The sequence below is a fragment of the Mustelus asterias genome, chromosome 1, assembly GCF_964213995.1.
Source record: "Mustelus asterias chromosome 1, sMusAst1.hap1.1, whole genome shotgun sequence".
Taxonomy (NCBI): Eukaryota; Metazoa; Chordata; class Chondrichthyes; order Carcharhiniformes; family Triakidae; genus Mustelus; species Mustelus asterias.
The window spans coordinates 15098636-15124545 of NC_135801.1; the positions used below are offsets into that span (position 1 = coordinate 15098636).

At 44.2% G+C, this 25910-nt stretch overlaps 1 protein-coding gene across 8 annotated transcripts in view; it reads right to left on the bottom strand.

The window, feature by feature from the left end:
* psd3l (pleckstrin and Sec7 domain containing 3, like) overlaps window positions 1–25910 on the bottom strand; it is a 343652-nt gene that overhangs the window by 32125 nt on the left and 285617 nt on the right. For all 8 annotated transcript variants that reach the window (XM_078209687.1, XM_078209678.1, XM_078209697.1 and 5 more), the window contains 2 exons: window positions 14166–14359; window positions 8106–8176 (listed from right to left, as the gene is read on the bottom strand). In XM_078209687.1, the coding sequence (XP_078065813.1) occupies window positions 8106–8176; window positions 14166–14359 (265 nt within the window). The remainder of the gene's footprint in view (window positions 1–8105; window positions 8177–14165; window positions 14360–25910) is intronic.

Here is a 25910-nt window from a genome sequence, read left to right on the forward strand (position 1 = left end):
TCCAAATTTCCAGCCTATCTATATCCTTCTGTAGCCTCTGACAATGTTCCTCACTATCTGCAAGTCCTGCCAGTTTTGTGTCGTCCGCAAACTTACTGATCACCCCAGTTACTCCTTCTTCCAGATCATTTATATAAATCACAAACAGCAGAGGTCCCAATACAGAGCCCTGCGGTACACCACTAGTCACAGGCCTCCAGCCGGAAAAAGACCCTTCCACTACCACCCTCTGTCTTCTATGACCAAGCCAGTTCTCCACCCATCTAGCCACCTCCCCCTTTATCCCATGAGATCCAACCTTTTTCACTAGCCTACCATGAGGGACTTTGTCAAACAGACTCCTATATCTTATAACCCTAAATGTTATGGACTTGTACACTGCATATTATGGTACTTGTATTTTCACATATCAGTCAACATTCTAGGGTATTCACATTGTATCCTCTCCAAAAAAGAGTATGCAGCCCAATATTGCACACGAAACCCCAATCTATTAAAGTTTTATAAAGGTTCATTATTGCCTATATGATGAGGAAGTTTTTTTTATGGTCTAAGCAACCCGAGGTGTTGCATTTAATGTCCTGTGCACTTGTACCCTCAAATCCCCTTCTACAGCCCATCTTGCACCCAAACACAATATTGTTATTGCTGTTGTGTTTAATCTCTTTTTTTTTCAAATTAAACAGCACTTACTGACATTTAATTCTAAATGAGACTTTTTAAGCCCATTCAGCCCTCTGATAAATATTCGTTTGAGGGCTTTCTCTGCTTTTGTGAAGTATTAACTTGCACATTGTAACACCAATCCCTGATAAACGCTGTGAACACAAGTGCCACCGAAACGGCCGTTCCTGCAGCTCCTAGTACCCACTTCCAATGTCTTTGTCTAACTGCCCTACTAACAAAACTCCCTTCTAACCAATTTGTAATTAGGTGCGCTATCAAAAGAACACAAGAGCTAGGAGCAGGAGTGGGCCATTTGGCCCCTCGAGCCTGCTGCACCATTCAATTAGATCATGGCTGATGCGTGGACTCAGGTCCACTTACCCACCCACTCACCATAACCCTTAATTCCTTTACTGTTCAAAAATGTATCTATCCCTACCTTAAAAACATTCAATGAGGTAGCCTCAACTGCTTCACTGGGCAGGGAATTCCACAGATTCACAACCCTTTGGATGAAGAAGTTCCTCCTCAACTCAGTCCTAAGTCTGCTCCCCCTTATTTTGAGGCCATGCCCACTAGTTCTAGTTTCACCTGCCAGTGGAAACAACTTCCCTGCTTGTATCTTATCTATTCCCTTCATAATCTTATATGCTTCTATAAGATCTCCCTTCATTCTTCTGAATTCCAATGAGTACAGTCCCAGTCTACTCCATCTCTCCTCATGAGCCAACCCCCTCAACTCCGGAATCAACCTAGTGAACCTCCTCTGCACCCCCTCCAGTGCCAGTATGTCCTTTCTCAAGTAAGGAGACCAAAACTGTACACAGTATCCTCCTCCTAACCTCATACCACTGAGTCTTCACCAATAATCTCCCATCTGATACCTGGTCAAAGACTTTACTGAAGTCACTAGTGCCCGTAATTCACTGCGCCTCATGAAAATGTAAGAGTTGTTAGAACCCATGGTCAAGTTTATTACAGAACTATAGAAACAGTAGCTCTTCAGTTGGCCTGTATGACATACACTGCACGATCACAACTTCTTTTTACAATGGTATAATCTCAACAGATATGAAAATAAAAGAATTCCAATGTGTTGGAATTCACTGCCAATGGTGTACAATCCCAATTCACACACACGTACCCACTACGGGAGAATAAACAGCCAAGCTGACTAAATAACCTATCAAAAATATACAGCCCGTTCTGTGCCCTCCAGAGAAAATAACTCAACTGTGGAATTTGTCCTGTCAATAATTAATAAGATTTGAGCAACTCCAGATGCCTTCTGTGTAATAAATATCCCATTTTTCCCTCTCAGTCTAGTTAGTGCATCGCCATCATTTAAGCACTGTGCTATCTGTCTTCTATTTGGCAAACAACAGTCTCAATCAACTTTAATGGCCCCGAATGTCAACAAGAAAAACAATTCCTGCCCTGGGACCAGCCAGTGAAAGTTTTAACAGCAGATGCTACCAGAGCAATCTGGGTTTTTACTTAAACTCGTCATGAAATCAATCATATATCTACAGCCTTGAAGCTCATAAATTATCACTGTAGTACTCCCACATACCCTGTTCAACTTCATTGCCATGCCATCTCTCTGCAGCAAGCGCCACAAGACGTAAATTATATTGGTTCCAACGTGGCCGTTGGAAAAATAAATGTGTGAGATTGCTTACACAAAGCTTTTGCTAATGCAAGACTTGGCCAGTTCAAATACTGGATCGTTCAACAACTGAAGTGGCTAATTGATTGCTACGGTGAGATGGCAGCAAGGATCTTCAATAAATGATTTTGAATGTTGGTAGTAGACACCTTCAATAGTAAAACACTGGCAAATCCACAACACTGCCAGGCACCACCAATACTGCAGTTCACTTCCCTGCATGCATAGGGAGTCTTACTGCGTCGAGACTCATATCACACCTGAATGCGGGGTGTCACAGGAATCTCAGGTTTCATGTACACAGCGGGGCATGATGAGTTAATAGGCTGGTAAGGAAGCATATGTGATTCTTGGCTTTATAGAGGTATAGGGTGGAATTTTACGAGATTTTTTCTAAGTGTCCAGCTAGTCTGAAAATGGGAAAGTTCCAGATCAGTTTTTTGGACGAGTTTACACACCCAATCTTATGCACTCTATCTCGAAAAAGATGGGCTAGTCAGTTTCTAGCCAGAGAGGTTGTGTGGGGGGAGGGGGGAGGGGTCATAACTCAGTAGACAGCCTGTAAAGGAGGTATTGCGCATGTGCAGACCTCTGATGCTGCACATGCACATTAGCAGGGATCTGGCAGACAGACAGAGAGCCGTCAGGCCCCTGCTACTGGAGGCAGCCTCAAATAGCAACCACCGCCCCCCCCCCCCCGCAATTGCGGGGGACTGCGGCCCAAGATGCAGGCCCCGCCGGCCCCCTGCTGCCCAGATCGATCACGGACCCCCTCCCTCCCCCACCAATCGCGGCCCTGCCACCCTCCCCACCAATTGCATGCAGAGAGATGGTGGGGCCCCCCCTCCCCTCATTAGCCCGCCCCCACAGATCCCGCCCCTTGGAAGTGCCCCAACTGGCCCTGCCCTGTGGGCATTGCCCAGGTGCCAGGCCGGCATTGCCAGTCTGGCACTAACCAAGGGCACAGCCACCCTTGCACGCGGCCTCCCTGGCGGGCCTCAATGGCTTCCAGTTCCACTGGCAAGGGCAACACGACTCTTCCCCGTTCATGGGGAGCAGGTGATCATTTTGCCAGAGGACCTCTCCTGGCAAGGCCATAAAGGCAAGCGAGCCCGGACATTTGAGCGCCGGACTCGCTAAACACATGCAAACTATTTTAAAAGATTAATCAGCCTCTTGCTCATTTTCGGCGAGAGGCCGACCGTGCTGGAAATCCGGGTGTCGTAAAATCGCGACAGTTGCGAAAACAGGCGCCAATCGCGCTAGCCGCTTTATGCCCGACTTTACGATAATCTTAAAATTACAGATAGACTCACTGGAAATGAAATCGTGGAGCACTTCTGCTACAGCAGGTGGTGAAATCTGGAACTCTGTAAATTCGAGGCCAATTTGAAGCTTTGGTACCAAGATCCATAAACGTTTTGTTAGGTAAGGAATATGGAGGGATGAGGAGGAATGGTGGGGAAATGCAGTATCGGCCAGCCAGGATCTAAATGAATAACAGAGCAGGCCCGAGGGGCTGAATGGACTATTTCTGTTCCCACTTTCCTGAGTAACAGGATAGGTTGGCAAGGAACAGTGGAAACTCACTGATTTACATCTTTTCCCTGTGGCTTTGCTCCATAAATTCCCTACTGAAAGCTGAAACATGCCATGGGTGCCAACATGCACCTTGCATGCTTGCCCACCAATCTGCTGCACACCCTGTCATGCCAGTGAACCATGCTGTACCCTTACTATTCTGAAAAATATCATACTACATATCCAATCAAGTCTTGTGCAGATCTGATTAGTAAAATCAAACCGGCATCTACTGCTAAAGTCAGTTGCAGTGTTAGAATCTATGCAATGATATTGTCTGGTGCGCAATACATAGTATTTATATTGAGTTCAAATAAATGGGTTAAAGGAATGCAAACACTGGGGAGGCAGTGGCATAATGGTATTGTCATTGTTTTTTTAAGTTTATTTATTAGTGTCACAAGTCGGCTGACATTAACACCGCAATGAAGTTACTGTGAAAATCCCCTAGTCGCCACACTCCGGCACCTGTTCGGATACAGTGAGGGAGAATTTAGCATGGCCAATGCACCGAACCAGCATGTCTTTCAAACTGTGGGAGGAAACCCACAAAGACACGGGGAGAACATGCAGATTCCGCACAGACAGTGACCCAAGCCGGGAATCGAATCTGGACCCCTGGCACTGAGGCAGCAGTGCTAACCATCCCACCAATTGAGTCAGCATTGACAACCTTTTTGCAGCATGTTCCAGATTCCCATTCTGGAAAAGAAAAGGTGTCCCCCGATTCCTCATTTAAATGGCCTAAGCTCTAACTTTAACCTTGTGTCCCCGTGTTCAGGAATCCTCCACCAAAGGGAGGGCTTGCAGCTATACTATCAATCTTTTTGCATCATATTGAATATCTTGTTAGACCACCCCGTGACTTTCTAACCTCAAGGGAATACAAGTCAACTTTATGAAATTCTTCATTTTAAACACAATGACCTGTGTGGATGAAAGCTGTCTGATCATCATTGTTAAAACACTGCGATATACGTGGTGAATCAGAAGTTGTGCAACAACAGGATCACAAGATCATATAAAACACCGAGTGGGATTTTCCTCCCCTATTGTGGTGTGTGCGGGAAGCAGTACGCCATTTGCTGGCGGCAGGATCTTATGATCCCGTCGTTTCAATGGAGATTCCTGCTGATCTCACACCTGTCTGCTGGGAAACCCGCGGCAGTGGAGCGCCATCGCCAGGACCTTAAGATTCCACCGGTGTAAAAGCCAACAGGATCTTGACAACCATGTTCTATTTGGTCACTGAAACATGGCCGAGCAATTGGCTTCACATGAAGGCAAGTTCAAATTCAAACACCTGCCACTTTTGCTGTGGCCTCTGAGGGTATTTAAATGTTTTACGTGCAACTCATACCATTTGCTCATAATTATCATTCTTGTCAAGAGATACATACTTCACAGCAGGTTTCACTCAACTAGAACAGGACTAGATCATGCAACCCATTGAGCTTTTCAATCACATTCAATCACATTATGAGCTCCTGATTAGATAACGAAGAACATACAAGACTGAGAGCTATGTGCTTGGCACATTCCCCACCGAGTTGTGCTGAATTTCATTTCTAGGATAGGAACTGATATCAGGCCCCTTATTAGCAATTTCAAAAGGCTCCCAACACCTGTTTAAGCTGGTCACCACAGGGGCCCATGTATTGCCCTAGGCAATGTCAACAAATGTCAATGTCTACATCAACGGGGACGAAGTGGAAATGGGCGAGAGCTTCAAGTTTCTAGGTGTCCAGATCACCAACAACCTGCCCCGGTCCCTCCACGTCGACACTATAGTTAAGAAAGCCTACCAATACCTTTACTTTCTCAGAAGACTGAGGAAATTTGATATGTCCGCTATGACTCTCACCAATCTTTGCAGATGCGCCATAGGAAGCAGCCTTTCTGGATGTATCACAGCTTGCTAAGGCTCCTGTTCTGATCAAGACTGCAATAAACTGCAAAGGGTTGTGAACATAGCCCAGTCTGTCACGCAAACCAGCCTTCCATCCATCGACTCTGTCTACACTTCCTGCTGCCTTGGAAAAGCAGCCAGCATAATTAAGGACCCTAGGCAACCTGAACACACTCTCTTCCATCGGGAAAAAGATACAAAAGTCTAAGTACATGTACCAACCAGCTCAAAACAGCTCCTTCTCTGCTGCCATCAGACTTTAGAATGAACCTACCTCGCATTAAGTTGATCTTTCTCTACATCCTAGCTATGACTGTAACACTACATTCTTCACTCTCTCCTTTCCTTCTCTATGTACCGTATGCTTTGTCTCTATAGCATGCAAGAAACAATACTTTTCACTGTATCCGAATACATGAGACAATAATAAATCAAATCAAATATGGTGGTAGATGTTTATGAGCTACTATTTTGGAATGGGATATAATGCTTCAAAATTGATCCTTTTGAGCTCCTGTATTGGGCCCAAAGATTGGATACATCATGGTCCAATCTCAACTTCAAGAATTGCAGTTTATTATCTGGCTAGTCTGCTTTCATTACTTTTGCAAATACACTGGATATTGTTTAAGAATTATGAGAGATTCAGTGATCCCTGGGAGGGGGCAACATGCATGTCTTGGGTGAGGGGCCGGCACAGTGCTTAGCACTGCTGCCTCACAGCACCAGCGATCCGGATTGGGTCACTGTCTGTGTGGAGTTTGCACATTCTCCCCGTGTCTGCGTGGGTTTCCTCCCACGGTCCAAAGATGTGCAGGTTAGGTGGATTGGCCATCATAAATTGACCCTTAGTGCCAGGGGGATTAGCTAGGGTAAATACATGGGGTTACGGGGATATACGTGGGTGGGATTTGTGGTTGGTGCAGACTCGATGGGCCAAATGGCCTCCTTCTGCGCTGTCGGGATTCTATGATTCTAGGTCAAGAAAGGGTGGGGGAGGGGTTAAAACGGGAAAAACTGTCTTCTCAATTATTCGTGACATAATGCCACTCTGAAGCTCGAGTTAACATAACTTGGCTTGACCGAGAATAGCTGCAGTCCAGATAATGAACGTTTCCCAACCCAAGATTTAAACTGAAACATTTCCAAGATAAAGGAGATAATGTCAGTGCATCAGGTCCTGGCTCCCCCTTTCTCAGCTAATCCCCTTTAGGTTGGCTGACTCCTCAAAGGAAACAACTGATGCACTGCCCGCAGCAACGATTATTCTTTGTCAACGGACCATTACTTTCCAGTTGAGGAATGCCATTGTCAAGTGCTTCTTTCATCTCAAGGAAAATGTCTACAGTCAATCATTGATTTATGATGACATTAACCTCTTTATCAAATTGGTTACAGAGCATATGTTGAAGACTGCAAACTATTAAAGACAAGCGATGAAAATGCTTCTGGTTGCTTCTCTTCCCTTCAAAAGGTAAAAATTAAACACATCCCAAAGCTAAAACTCACGCAGGCCAACAGCACTGGGTGGAAGCATCCACATCCTCTTCATCACCATTAAATTAATAATGCTACGGTTTATAGAGATTACTGCGTCATTACAAGTTTGTCAATTATATCAGGAAGGGAAATCAGATGGTATAAAGATCACAAAGATGGTGATGGAGCAGTAAATAATGGCCATTTGAACCCAAAGATCATGCTGAAATAGTTCTATTAAAATCACGGTGGCACAGTGGTTAGCACTGCTGCCTCACAGTGCCAGGGACCCGGGTCCAATTCCCGGCTTGGGTCACTGCATGTTCTCCCCGTGTCTGCGTGGGTTTCCTCCGGGTACTCCGGTTTCCTCCCACAGTCCGAATAATGTGCTGGTTAGGTGCATTGGTCATGCTAAATTTTCCCTCAGTGTACCCGAACAGAGCGTGGCAACTAGGGGATTTTCACAGTAACTTCATTGCAGTGTTAATGTAAGCCTACTTGTGACGCTAATAAATAATCCAAAACTTAAACTTAAAAATCTGTTATTTTAACACATCATAAAATTGGGATGGGGGCAACTCCATCGGATATTTTTTGTTGCTTCTCTGTTCTGCACCAAGACAGGCCCCACACGTCGGGATATTGCTTGCAGTTGGCTACATTATCGTGAATTCATTGACCGCTTAATCACAGGTGATGAATGTCACCTCATGTTTACAGGGTAACATTCGGCAATGGAATTTCAGACAACAGCATTGCGATAGGATTGGAAGAAAGTGCAGGGCTGGTCTCATGAATTACCTTCTGCAAGTAAAGAATCATGCCTTTCAGTACAGCATAGAATGTCTTCCAGCCTCTTTTGCCCCTCGGAGCTGCAACAAGAGAAATCAAACAAGTGTCAAGACTCAGAGAGAGGAGGTTGTTCCACAATCAAAAAAACATTACATTGCTTCAGCTTTACCAGCATAAACAAGATACGCTCTGGTGGGTACCAACTGACTCAAGAACGGCTTCTTCCCTGCTGCCATCAGACTTTTGAATGGATCTACCTCGCATCAAGTTGATCTTTCTCTACACCCTAGCCATGACTGTAACACTACATTCTGCACCCTCTTGTTTCCTTCTCTATGAATGGTATGCTTTGTCTGTATAGTGCGCAAGAAACAATATTTTTCACTGTATACCAATACATGTGACAATAATAAATCAAATCAAATCAAAAGGTGACAGTCCTTTTCAGGAATTGTCCCAAAACTGTCACTGAGAAAGCAGAGTTTTAAAAAAATTATTCATTTATGGGGTGCGGCTGGGCCAGCATTTATTGCACATCCCTAACTGCCCTCCACTTCAGAGGGCATTTGAGAGTCAACCACATTGCTGTATGTAGGCCAGACCGGGTGAGGACAGATTTCCTTCCCTAAAGGACACTAGTGAACCAGATGGGTTTTTACGACAATCAACAATGGTTTCATGCTCACCATTAGACTTTTAATTCCAGATTTTTATTGAATTCAAATATCACCATCTGCCGTGTGGGATTCGAACCCAGGTCTTTGGATTACTACTATTGTGACCATGCTACATCACCATTGCCTCCCCAGTGTTGAAAGTGGATGATTTGAGAATGATTTAAAGTATTCTAGGGAAAAGGCACCTACTGTGAAAGAATGTGTTAATGACTGCACTGCTGACAAATAAGTCATAAAGCACACAACTGTAAAAACAACTTCACTGTCAGAGGTGAATGATAGAGGACGGAACAGTGACACAGTGGTTAGCACTGCTGCCTCACAGCGCCAGGGACCCAGGTTCGATTCCCAGCTTGGTCACTGCCTCTGTGGAGTTTGCACATTCTCCCTGTGTCTGCGTGGGTTTCCTCTGGGTGCTCCAGTTTCCTCCCACAGTCCAAAGATGTTCAGGTTGGGTGAATTGGCCATGCTAAATTCTCTCTCCGTGTACCCAAACAGGTGCTGGAGTATGGCGACTAGGGGATTTTCACAGTAACTTCATTGCAGTGTGAATGTAAGCCTACTTGTGGCCAATAAATAAAGTGTATATGGTCAGCCCTTTGTTGTAATTATTGAGTTGATTTACAAATGCCATATCTACATGCACAGTTGGACAAACTCTTAAAAATCCTTAACCAAGGGATTACAAATGCAATTCTTTCAATTAATCCCACTCATCCATTTCGTAAAATTGATCTTTAATTTTTTTTTGTTACTTGGTTTTTATGTCCATTCAAGGAAAGTTGATTGCATAGAGTGAGGGCAATTTATAAAGAAGAACAGACCTTTGTATTCAATGCAAACAAATTTACCTGGCATTAATTTCCACACTGAGACAAGAGCAGGAGAGTAGCATTTTTAAAAATTAGAGATGGGTAGATTAGATGACAAAACAAGTCTGACCTCCAAATATCCTTGGGATGTCTCAAAGCATTTCACAAGCAATTTAGAATTTTGGAGGTGGAGTTAATAGATGTGCAACATTTAAGGGCTTTCCACAAAAAGCTCCTCCAAAACAGCCCATGCTTTTCTGCATCTATAGGATGGCACAGTGATTAGCACAGTCGTCTCATAGCGCCAGGGACCTGGGTTCAATTCCGGCTTTGGGTGACTGTCTGTGTGTAGTTTGCACATTCTCTCGGGGTAGGGTTTCCTCCAAGTGCTCCAATTTCCTCCCACAGTCCAAAAATGTACGGATTAGATGGATTGGCCATGCTAAATTGCACCTTGATGTCAGGGGGATTAGGAGGGTAAGTGTATGGGGTTGTGGGAATAGGACCTGGGTGGGATTGTAGGGTTTCTATGATTTGGTTCCAAAGTTCAAATGTGTTTCTGTTTTAAAGAAAAGAATTTTTTTTTAAAATGGGCGGCACGGTAGCACAGTTGTTAGCACTGCTGCTTCACAGCGCCAGGGACCTGGGTTCGATTCCTGGCTTGGGTCACTGGCTGTGTGGAGTTTGCACATTCTCCTTGTGTCTGCGTGGGTTTCCTCCGGGTGCTCCGGTTTCCTCCCACAGTCCAAAGATGTGCGGGTTAGGTTGATTAGCCATGCTAAATTGGCCCCTTAGTGTCCTGAGATGCGTAGGTCAGATGGATTAGCGGGTAAATGTGTAGGGATATGGGGGTAGGGCCTGGGTGGGATTGTGGTCGGTGCAGACTTGATGGACCAGATGGCCTCTTTCTGCACTGTTGGGTTTCTATGATTTGGGATTGTTGTTGGTGCAGGCTCGATGGGCCAAATGGCCTCCTTCTGCATTGCGGATTCCATGATTCTATGATCATTACCGCCATTTTTCAAAAATTCACAGACAGTTTCCCTTTAAAGGCAATGAGCAGCATTCCAAGACGTTCTTTGGACAAGAGGATCTGCCACCTGCAGTGACAGTGGAGGTAGACGGCGGAAGGAACAATTTCCCGTTTGGAAAACTATTTTCTTGATTCATGGGCCAACTGGGTTTCTTTGTTTGTGTATTCATTCAAAATTGAGAGAAACCAATTGTAAAATAAAAACAAATAAATCTCCATTCTCAAGAGGAGTGAAACCTGTTTCCCAGAACAGAGATTTTTGCTTTAAGTATTTTCTTTCACAGGAAGTAGTGGTATTCGCAGATAAAAGCAAAATACAGCGGCTGCTGGAATCTGAAACAAAAACAGAAAATGCTGGAAAATCTCAGCAGGTCTGACGGTGTCTGTGGGGAGAGAATACCCTGTGGGGAGACATTTACCCTCCTAATCCCCCTGACATTAAGGTACAATTTAGCACGGCCCATCCACCTAATCTGCACATTTTTGGACTGTGGGAGGAAACCAGAGCACCCGGAGGAAACTCACGCAGACACGGGGAGAAAGTGCAAACTCCACACAGTCACCCGAGGCCAGAATTGAACCCTGGCGCTGTGAGGCAGCAATGCTAACCACTGTGCCACCCTATAGAGAGAAATTTAAAGTGAGAGGGGAGAGATACAAAAGGGTCCAGAGGGACAATTTTTTCACAGAGGATGTTAAGTGTTTGGAACAAGCTGCCAGAGGTAATAGTAGAGGCGGTACAATTTTGTTCTTTAAAAAGCGTTTAGACAGTTATATGGGTAAGATAGAGGGATATGGGCCAAATGCAGACAATTGGCGCTAGCTTACGGGTTAAAAAAAAAAAGGGCGGCATGGACAAGTTGGGCTGAAGGGCCTGTTTCCATGTTGTAAACCTCTATGACTAATAGAGCCGTTTTTTTTGCAGATCTCTGCTTTGACTGCTGAGATGCTCCTGATCAACGTTTCAGGATGACCCTTCGTCAGAGCTAAGAGCAAAGAGAATCAGTACTTTTGTTTTGATATTTTGGTTCTATTCTCTCCCCACAGAAGCTGTCAAACCTGCTGAGATTTTCCAGCATTTTCTGTTTTTGTCGTGATATTCTCACTGGACTAGTAATACAGAGACCCCAGGGTAATGCTCTGGGGACCCAGGGCAATGCTGGAATCCCACCACGGTAGATGGAAAAATGTGAATTCAGTAAAAATCTGGAATTAAAAGTCACTGATGGCCGTGAATCGATTGTCGTAAAAAAAACCCCATCTGGTTCACTAATGTCCTTTAGGGAAGGAAATCTGCCGTCTTTCCCTGCCCTCAGAGATGGACAATAAATTATGGCCCAGTCAGCGATGCCAACATACCATGAACAAATTTTTTAAAATGTGGGCATCACTGGCAAAGCCAGCATTTGCTGCCCATCTCTAGTTGTCTTTGGAATGAGTGACTTGCTCAGCTATTTCAGAGGGCAGTTAAGAATCAACCATGCTGCTGTGAGTCTGGTACCACAAGTAGGCCAGGATGGGAAAGGATGGCAGATTTACCCTCCCTAAAATCTGGAACTAGATGAATTTTTACAATAATTGATGATATTTTTACGATCACCATTACTGAGACTGGCTTTATATTCCACATTCATTGACTGAATTTAAAGTTACCACGGTCGGATTTGAACCCGTACCCCAGGAGAATTAACCTAAACCTCTGGATTACTAGTACAGTGCCATTACCACTAAACCACCATCTCCCCCAGTACAGTGCTATGTAGCTTACAGTGTACATAAAAATGTACATAGAATCCGACAGTGCAGAAGGAGGCCATTCGGCCCATCTGCACCGACCACAATCCCACCCAGGCCCTATCTCTGTAACCCCACATATTTACCCTGCTAATCCTCTTGACACTAAAGGGTAATTTAGCATGGCCAATCAACCTAACCTACACATCTTTGTATTGTGGGAGGAAACCCACGCAGACACGAGTAGAACGTGCAAACTCCACACAGACAGTGACCCAAGCCGGGAATCAAACCCGGGTTCCTGGTGCTGTGAGGCAGCAGTGCCAGCCACGGTGCCAGCCAGTGGTTTCATACTGAAAAGCTATTCCCCTCATAAATCCATACCATTATTCCCGCACCTCAATTTTTGACATTGAATAGTCATATGTGTTGTACCAATTTCCATGCCAAGAGGTGCATTAACGTGTGTCACTTTTGTTTCTTGTGGACTTCTACTATTACCGGGGAAAGCTCCTTCAAACCCAAATCTGTTATCCATTCCATTTCTTCAGCCAAAATTAGTCAGCGCTAGAGAACATTGCAAAGGCAAGGAGCCTCCCAGAATCACTACCATCCTGGGAATTGAACTCCAGCCTCACAATAGCACTCTTTCCATTTTTAGGTTGCATCTCAAAGGGTAACAATAACCGTGGAGAATCTTTTAATTGAAGCCAAGACATTCTATTAAAATTTTCTGCTTTAATGGAGAGTAATAAATTCATTTAGAAAGAGCCCTGTTATAGCAAACAGCGAGAGAAATTAGTTATTCATCAAATTTGAAGCAATTTATTTCTTATAGATAACAAAAGACTTATTTTAAAATATGCTAAGCCTAGGTGTTCCATCGGGAAAGCACTAAACTGCTATTCAATAGCACAAGCTCCAAGTCCCAAATCTTATTTAAACGTGACAGTTCCTTCTGTGCAAGAATGTCTGACTGGGCTGGGACTGGTTCGTCACCGCAGTAGCTGTTTCTTTTTGGAAGAAAAAGATTGAAAGTGCATAAAAATAGGAGGGTTGGTAACACAAAGAAACAGAATTACAAGGGGATTTGGGTGTCACTGGCTAAGCCAGCATTTGTTGACCATCTCTAATCACCTTTGGACTGAGTGGCTTGCTAGGCCATTTAATAGTCAACTACATTGCTGAGAGTCTGGAATCAGACCAAGTAATGGTGACAGATTTCCTTTCCTAAAAGACCAGATGGGTTTTTACAATCGAGAATGGTCATCATTAATACTTTAATTCCAGATTTTTATTGAATTCAAATTTCACCATCGGCCCTGGTGTGATTCGAACCTGGGTCCCCAGAGCATTACCCTGGGTCTCTGGATTACTAGTCCAGTGACAATGCCACTGCACCACTACCTCCCAATTCTAGTGATTCTGAATGCACTGCCTTAAAGGGGTAATGGAAGCAAATTCAATAGGAATTTGCAAAAAGGAATTTGTTAAATATTTGAAGTGAAAAAACCTTTCAGGGCTATGGTGGGATAGCAGAGGAGTTGGCTAATTCCATCAAAGAGCTGACACAGGCAGAATGGGCTGAAGGGCTTTCTTCCGAGTTGTAAAGCTCTATGATTCTCACTGGTTGTCTCCCTAGGCAACCACGAAGCAGCCCTGCAGGGGCTTTGAGGTTCACAGGCTAAACAACTTTCACTCCATTCCTTTGCAACTTTCCACTCAAGTAGGGAAACCGCCCAGTAACAGCAAACACTGACTTAAAGAGAGAGGAGAATGAGAAAGAGGGAAACGTCCATTGGTCAAGACTCACTTTTCTTTCCGTCCATATCTGCATGAATCTTTCGTGACAGGAAGCCAGTTTTGTACGTTTTAGCATTGGGATCCTGCGGAATGTCAAGGAATGGATTCGAACTGGACCCAATGCGATTGTTGGCCTTGGACCCAGCGTTATCTGTTTTGTCATTAGCAAGCTCGGAGAGAGATTTCCTCAACTCTTCTTCATTTCTGGAAGAGAAAGGGGAGAGAGAGAAAAATCACATGATGGGAATTATAACATCGGTTCTTCACATGCTCGTATCACATTGCAACAAGCTGCTTAAAGAGAAATCACAGAGGACTGGGACATTCAAATGTCGATGCCCGCAGACCTGGGAGGGGCGGAGGGGGGAGGATATCCTGCATCTTCATTCTTCAATGAAAGATGCAATGTTGCAATATGTGCACACTCGACGCAAATTGGTTACAAACTGTTCATAGAGGTTAAACTTTCTGTCAGTCAACGGCAAAGTTATCAGCATGGAATCATGGAGACAAATTATTTTTCAATGATTGCAAATGAAGCCAAACGCTTGTCAAATACAATGGCCTACCCACCTACCCATATCCAAATGCTGATGTTCCCATTAGCTATTTTAAGGGAAGGAGCGAGGCTAATTAAATCATTGATAAAAAACAAATAATAACGGGTACCATATTGATGCTTTGCTGCAGGGAGTCACCATGCATTTAGAAAATGCCACATGATATTTCCCTTGCAGCTGGAAGATTGGCAGGTTCACATTATTAATGCATGTACCCTCAGGTCTACTCTGGCCCTTTGATTCCAATATCAGACACTTCAATAGAACAGGCGGAGCAAACTTCAGCGTTCCAACTTCTGCACACAGCAAACTCAACAGGAAATGAAGAACGTATTTGGAGCTGTGGCTGTTAAGCTGTACATTTAACAGCAATCTTTCCCTTGGTTAAAATCAATTTTATCATTTAAAAGCTTGCTGGCATTTGTCTTTCATATATTTGTCAGCCTATTAGCCAATGATCTGAGGAGTGAAAAAAACAGGTGAAGTGGAGAGGTTGGAGGAGTGGAGATTAATTTGACAAGAGGCATGCAAACAAAATTATAGAATCCCTACAGTGCAGAAGGAGGCCATTCGCCCCATCGAGTCTGCACCAACCACAATTCCACCCAGGCCCTATTCCTGTCACCCCTCATATTTACCCTGCTAATCCCCCTGACACTAAGAGACAATTTAGCATGGCTAATCAACCTAACCCACATATCTTTGGATTGCGAGAGGAAACCGGAGACCTGGAGGAAACCCACACAGACACGGGGAGAATGTGCAAACTCCACACAGACAGTGACCCGAGGCCGGAATTGAACTGGGTTCCTGGTGCTGTGAGGCAGCAGTGCTAACCACTGTATCACCATGTCGCCCACAAATGGCTGTCATTTTCAGTTTGTACATTTTGTCCATATTTTTACACTTCCCATGGACTTATAATGGAAACTTCCGATGTAATCGTGTCACACTGGACATGCTGAGGTCACGCGCAGTATAAACACAAGTCTTGTCCCTTCTTTTGTTTCGAGTTGCCCCCATTCAACCGGCAGTGCCCCTGCACTGGGAGGCTATGCTGCGACAGTGTGGCCAAGTTTAAACTGCATACGGATATCATAAACCTACGCTAGAAAAAGCCGTCAGAATATACAGTAGATACATATATTTGGATTGACAATGTCTACTGATTAGCACAGCACATTGTGATATGGTAGATTGAATAATGCTCCAGGGCTGAACAGAACTGGGTCTTGCTGATGTCTGCACTACATCCCATTTTGCCAGAAGGATTATGAGGCACATTTTAATAATATCTTGAAACTTATCAGGCAGTTAATAATTTGGTAAAAAGACTATATAGAAACACAAATTTTAATGTTCTTTTTTCTCGTTTTCATACTAATGAACCCCTCGGTTGTGAGAACCAGCCTTCCGCTTACTGAAGAAGCCGGGAGTGCTAACAAACTTTTAAGCTGAGTAATCATTGACTGCACTCTCATTATTATCAATGGCAAAATGCCACAAAGCACATTATATAACACAAGTTGACATCATCCCAGGTCCAGGGACTCTGTTAGGAAGGATGGCAAATGGTGTCTTTGCTATTTAATTAGTGCAAATAACATTATTCATCATAAAAATTAAATGTACATCAAAGGTCAGCCAATTAAACAATTTAAACAGGATATAAAGTTGTTCCTTATATGAGCAAAGATGTCTAAGATGGGATATTGGATGGAATTCCATGACAGTAAGTACAAGGTGATAGATTTTGGTTTTTATAAAATCGCAGCAAATATACTTTGAATACAGGCTCATTGCTGTGCAAGTGTGGAGGGCTTGCGTGGGCATTCATTGAGCAGGACATTGAAGGCAGCACATTAGCGTTCACTCTCAGGATACATATCGGGCGGCACGGGTGGTTAGCACTGCTGCCTCACAGCACCAGGGACCTGGGTTCGATTCCCAGCTTGGGTCACTGTGTGGAGTCTGCACGTTCTCCCCGTGTCTGCATGGGTTTCCTCCAGATGCTCCGGTTTCCTCCCACAGTCCAAAGACGTGCAGGTTCGGTGGGCTGGCCATGCTAAATTGCCCCTTAGTGTCAGGGGGACTAGCCAGGGTAAATGCATGGGGTTGTGGGGATAAGGCATGGGTGGGGTTGTGGTTGGTGCAGACTTGATGGACCAAATGGCCTCCTTCTGCACTGTAGGATTCTATGATTCTATGTATGTTGCTGACAAGGCTGGCAATTGTTGCCAGACCTAGCGGCTCCCTTTGATAGAACTGAGCAGGTTGCTCGGCAACTTCGGAGGGCAGTTAAGAGTCGGCCATGTTGGTGTGGCACTGAAGTCACATGTAGCCCAGATCAAGAAAGAAGAGTAGGTCTCCTTCACTGAAGCAGGTTAGGGAACCAATGGACAATCTCCCACCTTCATGGCCACTTTTACTGATGCCAGGTTTTTATTTTTAGACTATTAAGAACTGGAAACCATCTCGGAGTTGAAGGTTAATAAAACATAAAATATAGAATCCTATGTTTTATTAATAAAAGCATTAAAAAAATCAAGTAGTAACGAGCAGTCTACATAAAACCATAATATGAGCTCAGAGTACAGACTGAGTGCAATATTGGACTCCACATTATGGGGGATATATTGAAGCTTTAAAGAGGTTTCAGCACAGATTCACTACGATGCTGCCTAACATAATACAATTGATTATCCCGTGAATTTTTGGTAGAACCAGTGTCAGTGGAACCAGTGACATGAGGGGCGTGGACAGGGAGCAGCTGTTCCCCTTTGTTGAAGGGTCAGTTACGCGGCGACAAGATAAAAGTGAGAGATGGGAGGTTTAGGGGGGATTTGAGGAAAAGCTTTTTTACTCAGAAGGTGGTGACGGTCTGGAATGCGCTGCCTGGAAGGGTTGTGGAGGCGGGATGCCTCACATCCTTTAAAAAAGTACCTGGATGAGTACTTGGCACATCATAACATTCAAGGCTATGGGCCAAGTGCTGGCAAGTAGGATTAGGTGGGCAGGTCAGGGCCTTTCATGTGTCGGTGCAGACTCGATGGGCCGAAGGGCCTCTTCTGCACTGTAGCATTCTGTGACTCTGTGACAGCACTGCCCAACAAATATCAGTAAAGCCACTGGAGATTCCGCAGTAGATACAAAAAGTACTAGCAGTTTGTGTGAAATTTTCCCAATGTTTTCTGTCAAGAGCTTATTCAGAAGTGTGACAAAGGAACAGCTTTGATGTTTTCCTCTAGCGTATCTGAACACATTGAAAGAATTTTTATACAAAATCCTAAGTTTTGACAGATGCAGATAGATGGCTCCACGGGGAGCCAGAGGAAACCATAAATATTGATTCAATCAAATGCAAATTACACAAATTTATATCAGAAAATAGCATTTTGGGCTACAGTATCTGAGTAATTCGATGTGAAGTACACCATGCTTGGGAGGAATGGGAGGTGCCTATAGTTCCCCAAAGCTCGTCACCTTTTCCTCACCTCACATTTAGGTCTCTTTGTACGGTTAGTCATGATGTGGAGTTGCCGGCGTTGGACTGGGGTGGGCAGAGTGAGTCGTCGCACAACACCAGGTTAAAGTCCAACAGGTTTATTTGGTAGCACGAGCTTTCGGAGCACTGCCCCTTCATCAGGTGAGTGCAGGATTTGTTTCACAAACAGGGCACATATAGACACAAACTCAATTACAAGATAATGGTTGGAATGCGAGTCTGAACAGGCAATCAAGTCTTTATAGACAAGGTACAGACAATGCAAATGGAGAGAAGCTTAAGCACAGGTTAAAGAGGTGTGAATTGTCTCAAGCCGGGACAGTTAGTGAGATTTTGCAAACCCAGGCAAGTCTTGGGGGTTGGACTTAAAGTTTGTGTCTATATGTGCCCTGTTTGTGAAACAAATCCTGCGCTCACCCGATGAAGGGGCAGTGCTCCGAAAGCTCGTGCTACCAAATAAATCTGTTGGACCTGGTGTTGTGAGGTTTACTGTATGGTTAGTCGACAACTCCAATTTTATTGCATCATGTAATTGCCGGCAAAGTACTGGTTGAGCTAGACATCCACCAATTCTCACGTTCCTATTTAAAATGAACCTTTGCAAAATACTGCTTTGACCTCCAATTCTAGGCATCACACACTTTAGGAAGGATCTGAAGGCTTTAGAGAGGGTGCGGGAAAAGATTTACAAGTATGGCTCCAGGAATGGGGGAATTCAATTACACGGATAGGTGCTGGAGAAGTTGGGAGAAGAGAAGGTTGAGATGAGACTTGATTGAAGCGCCCTAAGTCATGCAGGGTCCAGAGAGAGTAGATAAGAGAGAAGCTGCTTCCACTGGTAGAAGGGTCAAGCACAGTAAGAAGTCTCACAACACCAGGTTAAAGTCCAACAGGTTTATTTGGTAGCAAATACCATAAGCTTTTGGAGCTTGCTGCTCCTTCGTCAGATGGAGTGGTCTCTGTTCTCCAACAGTGCACAGACACAGAAATCAAGTTACAGAATACTAATTAGAATGCAAATCTCTACAGCCAGCCAGGTCTTAAAAGGTACAGATAATGTGGTTGGAGGGAACATTAAACACAGGTTAAAAAGAGATGTGTATTGTCTCCAGACAGAACAGCTGGTGAGATTATGCAAGACCAGGGGCAAGCTGTGGGGGTTACTGATAATGTGACATAAATCCAACATCCCGGTTTAGGCCGTCCTCATGTGTGCGGAACTTGGCTATCAGTTTCTGCTCAGCCACTCAGCACGGGCATTCAGCCTTGGATCTTCAGGTAAGCGTTCTCCAAGGCGGCCTTCACAACACACGACAGCGCAGAGTCGCTGAGCAGAAACTGATAGCCAAGTTCCGCACACGAGGACGGCCTAAACCGGGATGTTGGATTTATGTCACATTATCAGTAACCCCCACAGCTTGCCCCTGGTCTTGCATAATCTCACCAGCTGTTCTGTCTGGAGACAATACACATCTCTTTAACCTGTGTTTAATGTTCCCTCCAACCACATTATCTGTACCTTTTAAGACCTGGCTGGCTGTAGAGATTTGCATTCTAATTAGTATTCTGTAACTTGATTTCTGTGTCTGTGCACTGTTGGAGAACAGAGACCACTCCATCTGACGAAGGAGCAGCAAGCTCCGAAAGCTTATGGTATTTGCTACCAAATAAACCTGTTGGACTTTAACCTGGTGTTGTGAGACTTCTTACTGTGCTTACCCCAGTCCAACGCCGGCATCTCCACATCAGAAGGGTCAAGAACCAGGGGACACATATTTAAGATGAATGACAAAAGAAGCAAGGTGACTTGAGGAAGAACGTTTATCATAGAATCCTAAGTGCAGAAGGAGGCCATTCGGCCCATCGATCACAATCCCACCCAGGCCCTATCCCCACAACCCAATGCATTTACTCTATCTAGTCCCCCTGACACTAAGGGGCAATTTAGCACGGCCAATCCACCTAACCCACACATCTTTGGACTGAGAGGGGAAACCGGAGCACCCGGAGAAAACCCACACAGACACGGGGAGAATGTGCAAACTCCACACAGACAGTGACCCAAGTCAGGAATCGAACTTGGGTCCCTGGCGCTGTGAAGCAGCAGTGTTAACCACTGTGCCATCGAGTCATTTATGCGTAGTAAGTGGTTAGTATACACTGACAGAGTGTGGTGAAAGTAGAGTCAATCACAGCTTTCAAATGTGAACTGGATAAGGACCTGAAGAGAACTAAATTACAGGGCCACGGGTGATTGGACCTAGCCAAGTTGCTTTTTGCAGAGCCAGTGCAGACACAACGGGCCGAATGGCCACCTTGTGTGCTGTAATCATTCTATGATTCTACAAATTCAATGACAATCAGCTTCGAAATATGAAACCACAAAACAGACACACAAGATGAGGATAATACGAGCAATGGAAGACAGTTCTTTTAAATCTACTTTTAAAAAAAAAATTCATTCATGGGACAAGGCCGTCACTGGCTGGCCAGCATTTATTGCCCATCCCTAGTTGCCCTTCAGAAGGTGGTGGCTTTCTTGAATCGCTGCAGTCCACGGGCTGTGGGTTGACCCACAATGCCGTTAAGGAGGGAATTCCAGGATTTTAACCCAGCGACTGTGAAGGAACGGCGATATATTTCCAATTCAGGATGGTGAGTGGCTTGGAGGGGAACTGGATGGTGGTGGTGTTCCCACGTGTCTGCTGCTCTTGTACTTCTAGATGGAAGTGGTCGTGGGTTTGGAAGGTGCTGTCTAAGGATCTTTGGTGAATTGCTGCAGTGCATCTTGTAGATAGTACACACTGCTGCCACTGAATGTCTGTAGATGTGGTGCCAATCAAGAGGGTTGCTTTGTCCTGGGTGGTGTCAAGCTTCTTGAGTGTTGTTGGAGCTGCACCCATCCAGACAAGTGGGGAGTATTCCATCACAGTCAGGAGGTGAGTTATTCACCACAGTTCTAACTTGTAACAATGTAAATACAAGAGGAAAAATCATAAAAGAATACCTATTTTCATACTCATACCATGGATTATGAACTTTTTCCATAGCTAATAACTCCTATGCTCCCACCTCAAAGTTCTGAAGCTTGAGTTGGACAATTGTACATTTATTAAGATGGAAAAGACCAGATATCTTAATGGGCGGGGGGGGGGGGGGGGGGGTCATGGCAGTGGTCCAAAAAGCTACTACATGAACACTAAATTGAGAAGTTGGTCCAACGCAACAAAAAGTTACATAATATTACATAACACAAAAGACTTGAAGATTTGATCTTCTAAGAATGAACAGCAACTTTGAACACAGAGTGAGACTTTTGAACTGCCAGCACTGTGAACACTGCCACTTTATTGTAGAGGGAGGAAAGTTTCATTCCCAATTCTCAACTCATCACATGGGAAGGAGAGCACGCTCCATTCCGCCTTTCAGCTTCATTTGCAGCCATGTTGTGATGTTAGTGTGCCTTTAAGAGATTCTTTTAAAGTAAAGTTTATTTATTAGTCACAAGTAAGGCTTACATTAACACTGCAATGAAGTTACCGTGAAATTCCCCTAGTCGCCACAGTCCAGTGCTCATTCGGGTCAATGCACCCCAACCAGAATCAAGTTCTCAGCCGTCGGTGATGTCATTGTTAGGAGGAGAAAAACGAACTGTGCACAGGTCAGGTGACAAGGGTTATTTTCCGTTTCAGTTTGGAGCTGCAAGTTAGAATTGAGTTTTAGAAGGGACAGCAAACTAAAAGAAGTGTTTTCCCTCTCTCCCCGTTGTTTTGAAAGTTCTGCTGGTTTTCTTGAAGGGTGAAAATCTATTGTTCTTGGGAGCTGAGCCAGGGTCTCTCTGGTGCTTTGGAAAGCTGCCTCGTCTTCTAACTGTTCTGAGTCTCAAGATCATTGGACTGCAGAATTCAACTAACGGCCTCGATCCCAGAATCAAGTGAGCATTAGTCAATGCTGAGTTAAATCTGTTGTTGTCTATGGGTTTTGTTTTAATTGGAACGCATTAGAGATATTCATCAAGAGTTATACATTATAGTGGTTGTTTTGTTTCTTGTTTGTAAAAGTTCATGCTAATTTTCTTATTATACATGTTAACTATATTCTTAAATAAACTTTGTTTGATAAAAGCTCCTTAGTGGGAATTTTAAGTCACACTTGAAGTGAAACATCTCATGCTTATCCTAGCCAAATTCAAGATGCAAAACTTATGATTCAGGCGGCTTCATAAAACACTTTGGAGTTACTGACCTGAACCAGTGTGATAATGGAATTTCCAATTTCCCCCAACCTGGTTATCCTATTGTCACAACCAGATCTCACCATAAACAAACAAAAGATAATGAAATAATTAAACTCCAGTTTACAATCCCATTATCTCCGAGAGGCCTATCCTCAATGTACCAGACTGCATTCCAAAGTCAACACGGTTTAAAAGCAAATATATACCTGGTCACGCATACAGACACATGCACAAAGATGTACAAGTATAGACACCACCATTAGCCTGTAGTTAAAGAGACTGAAACAGAAAAATGAACCATTTTAACTCCTGTAAGGGGAATTTTCTGAGGTGTCCCATGGGGGTGCCCTGCATTTGGTTGACCTCATTCAACCAATATGTAGATTACAAAAAAAGTGTATAGTTAAAGAATGAAAAGGAATTTATTTGCTAACGAATGCATCAGGAGGGAGCCACAGTCAATGAAGGTTGACTGTCCTCTCTGAGCTAATCTCGTAATTGTAAAATTGTTATATTATTCTGAACATTTCAATATCCCGCCCAGCCTCACCAATCAGACTGGAGAGTCCAATCACAAGATTACACATTATTACCTTAGCCAATAACATTCCACCTGACAACAGGAATAGGAGATCATTAGCTCATTGCCCCTGTAGGTTCCCTCCCCCATTACCTAGGAAATCTAACCCATGTCAATTCCGGTAACGAAGGCCACTGCTGCAAGCGAATCTTAATTGGCAAAAGGAGTCAATCTCTGCCTGAATCTGGTCGATCCTTATCAGATTGCCAGAGGTATACAGCCTCGCTACCCATGAACAAATCCACTCCCTTACATACCAGGCCTATTAAACTTGCTTTCGCGTATCATAGAATCATAGAAACCCTACAGTGCAGAAAGAGGCCATTTGGCCCATCGGGTCTGCACCAACCACAATCCCACCCAGGCCCAAACCCCATATCCCTACATATTTACCTGCTAATCCCTCTAACCTACGCATCTCAGGACACTAAGAGGCAATTTTTAGCATCGCCAATCAACCTAACCCGTACATCTTTGGATTGTGGGAGGAAACCGGAGCACCCAGAGGAAGCCCACGCAGACACGAGGAGAATGTGCAAACTCCACACAGACCAAAAACAGACAACAGAAGCTGCCTGTGTTCCATTGTGTTAAAAGAATTTGGCCTGTCCACCGCTATGTTTCCCATCATGCTGCATTCAGAACGAAGTTGGCCAAGGCGCACAATACATATATATTGAAAATACAGTTTAAGCTTATAATACTTGGTTAATTTGTGATCATATAGTTTATAATACCTTTGCATATTTTATTCCAGACACATTGTGAATTCTCACTATATACAAGGCTCTTTATAATTACCTTAACCTAGTCTACTTATTATAGTAAAATTAAAACGAAGGGCTTCAGACTAAGAATTCTACGCTACCCCCCCGCCACCCCCCCTCCGCCCCCCCTATCAACGCCTGATCAGATTCATCTTCAAGTCACACACCATTCTATCTTGGAAATCACTGTTCAATTATTGTTGCTACATCAAAATTCTGGAACATTTTCCTAACAGGTCAGATGGGTTGTTGTGGTTCAAGGTGACTCCACTATCAACCTCCCGAGGGCAATTAAGGATAGGCTGTAAATGTTGGCTTTGCCAACGATGCCCACATCCCATGAACACATTTTTTAAAAATCCAGTGACAAAAACATGTTGTTTGAAGTGCACAAGGGAGATTTCTTAACGTATCTGAAATGGAGTGAAGGGCTAGAGGTCTACTTGTCGTGATTAGCTTCAGTCAACCTTACAAATGTTGATTAGCTTTTCTAAGTAAATGAGGTGACATTATAAAGAGGTTCAGACAAGTCGCCGGTTATCAAGTCAATGTCTCAAAGTTGACTCTGTTGGCAGCTGTATGCAAACAATATGGAGACAATTTTAGGTACTGATAAATAATTTTCACATATCCCAACACTTATGGCACACTCTCAGAACCATTGCTCCATTGAGGGACTTAGTAACTAAATTAAAATAAATGGTAGGTTGATTGGCCGTGTTAAATTGCCCCTTAGTGTTGGGGGATTAGCAGGGTAAATACGTGGGGTTACAAGGATAGGGCCTGGGTGGGATGAGTTGGTGCAGGCTCGATGGGCCGAATCGCCTCCTTCTGCACTGTAGGGATTCTATGTTTTCACTCATTCAACTAGGCCGTAGTGACTGTCAATGTAATACCACACATGCACACACAGCAATGATATTGTCACTGGACTAGTAATCCAGAGACCCAGAATAATGCTCTAGTGACCCGGGTTCAAATCCCGCCACGGCAGATGGTGAAATTTGAATTCAATAAAAAAAATCTGAAATTAAATATCTAGTGATGACCATGAAACCATTATCGATTGTCGTTAAATCCCATCGGGTTCACTAATTCCCTTCAGGGAAGGAAATCTGGCCTACATGTGACTCCAGAGCCATAGCAATGTGGTTCACTCTCAAATACCCTCTGAAATGGGCAACTAAGGATGAGCAAGAAAAGCTGGCCCAGCCACTGATGCCCTCATCCCATGAAAGAATAAAAACACACATTCGTCGCTCACATTTTGTATCTTACTTGGTCCAATGAATGAGTCACATCAAACTGAACATACTGTGCCCATTAGCTAGGCAGTCACAGTTTTGGCAGCAAAGGTGTGATTGCGTGCATCTGTTTTTCTGTACACACATGTGGATGTGCACGTGTGTTTATAGGTGTGTAAATCAGTGTGTGCTGAGTGTATCTGTGAGCATTAATATGCATATTCATGATGGTATCGAGATATATACCTCATATTATAGCTCCGGGTTCTAGAAAAGACAGGACAGTGTCCTCACTGCAGCTGGAGAGAGTGGTTCAGAGCGCCAGCATCTCTGACTTCAATAGAATGCCAAGTGACTAGGTCCGTTACTGGGTGGCTGGTCTGCTCCAACACATTACTGCCCAGATCTGGGGCAAATGGCCAACATGTTAACCCACTATATTACCAGGCCCTGAGGTGAAAGATCAATGTGTTAACCAACTACATCACCAGGGACGGAGGTGAAAGGTCAGTGTGTTAACCAACTACATTTGATTAGCACTGCCGCCTCTCAGCGCCAGGGACCTGGGTTCGATTCCCGGCTTGGGTCACCGACTGTGTGGAGTTTGCCCTTTCTCCCCGTGTCTGCACTGGTTTCCTTCGGGTGCTCCGGTTTCCTCCCACAGTCCAAAGATGTGCGGGTTAGGTTGATTGGCCATGCAAAATTGTCTCTTAGCGTCAGAGGGATTAGCAGGGTAAATGTGTGGGATTACAGGAATAGGGCCTGGGTGGGATAGAATATAGAACATAGAAAAACTACAGCACAAACAGGCCCTTCAGCCCACAAGTTGTGCCGAACACATCCCTACCTTCTAGACCTACCT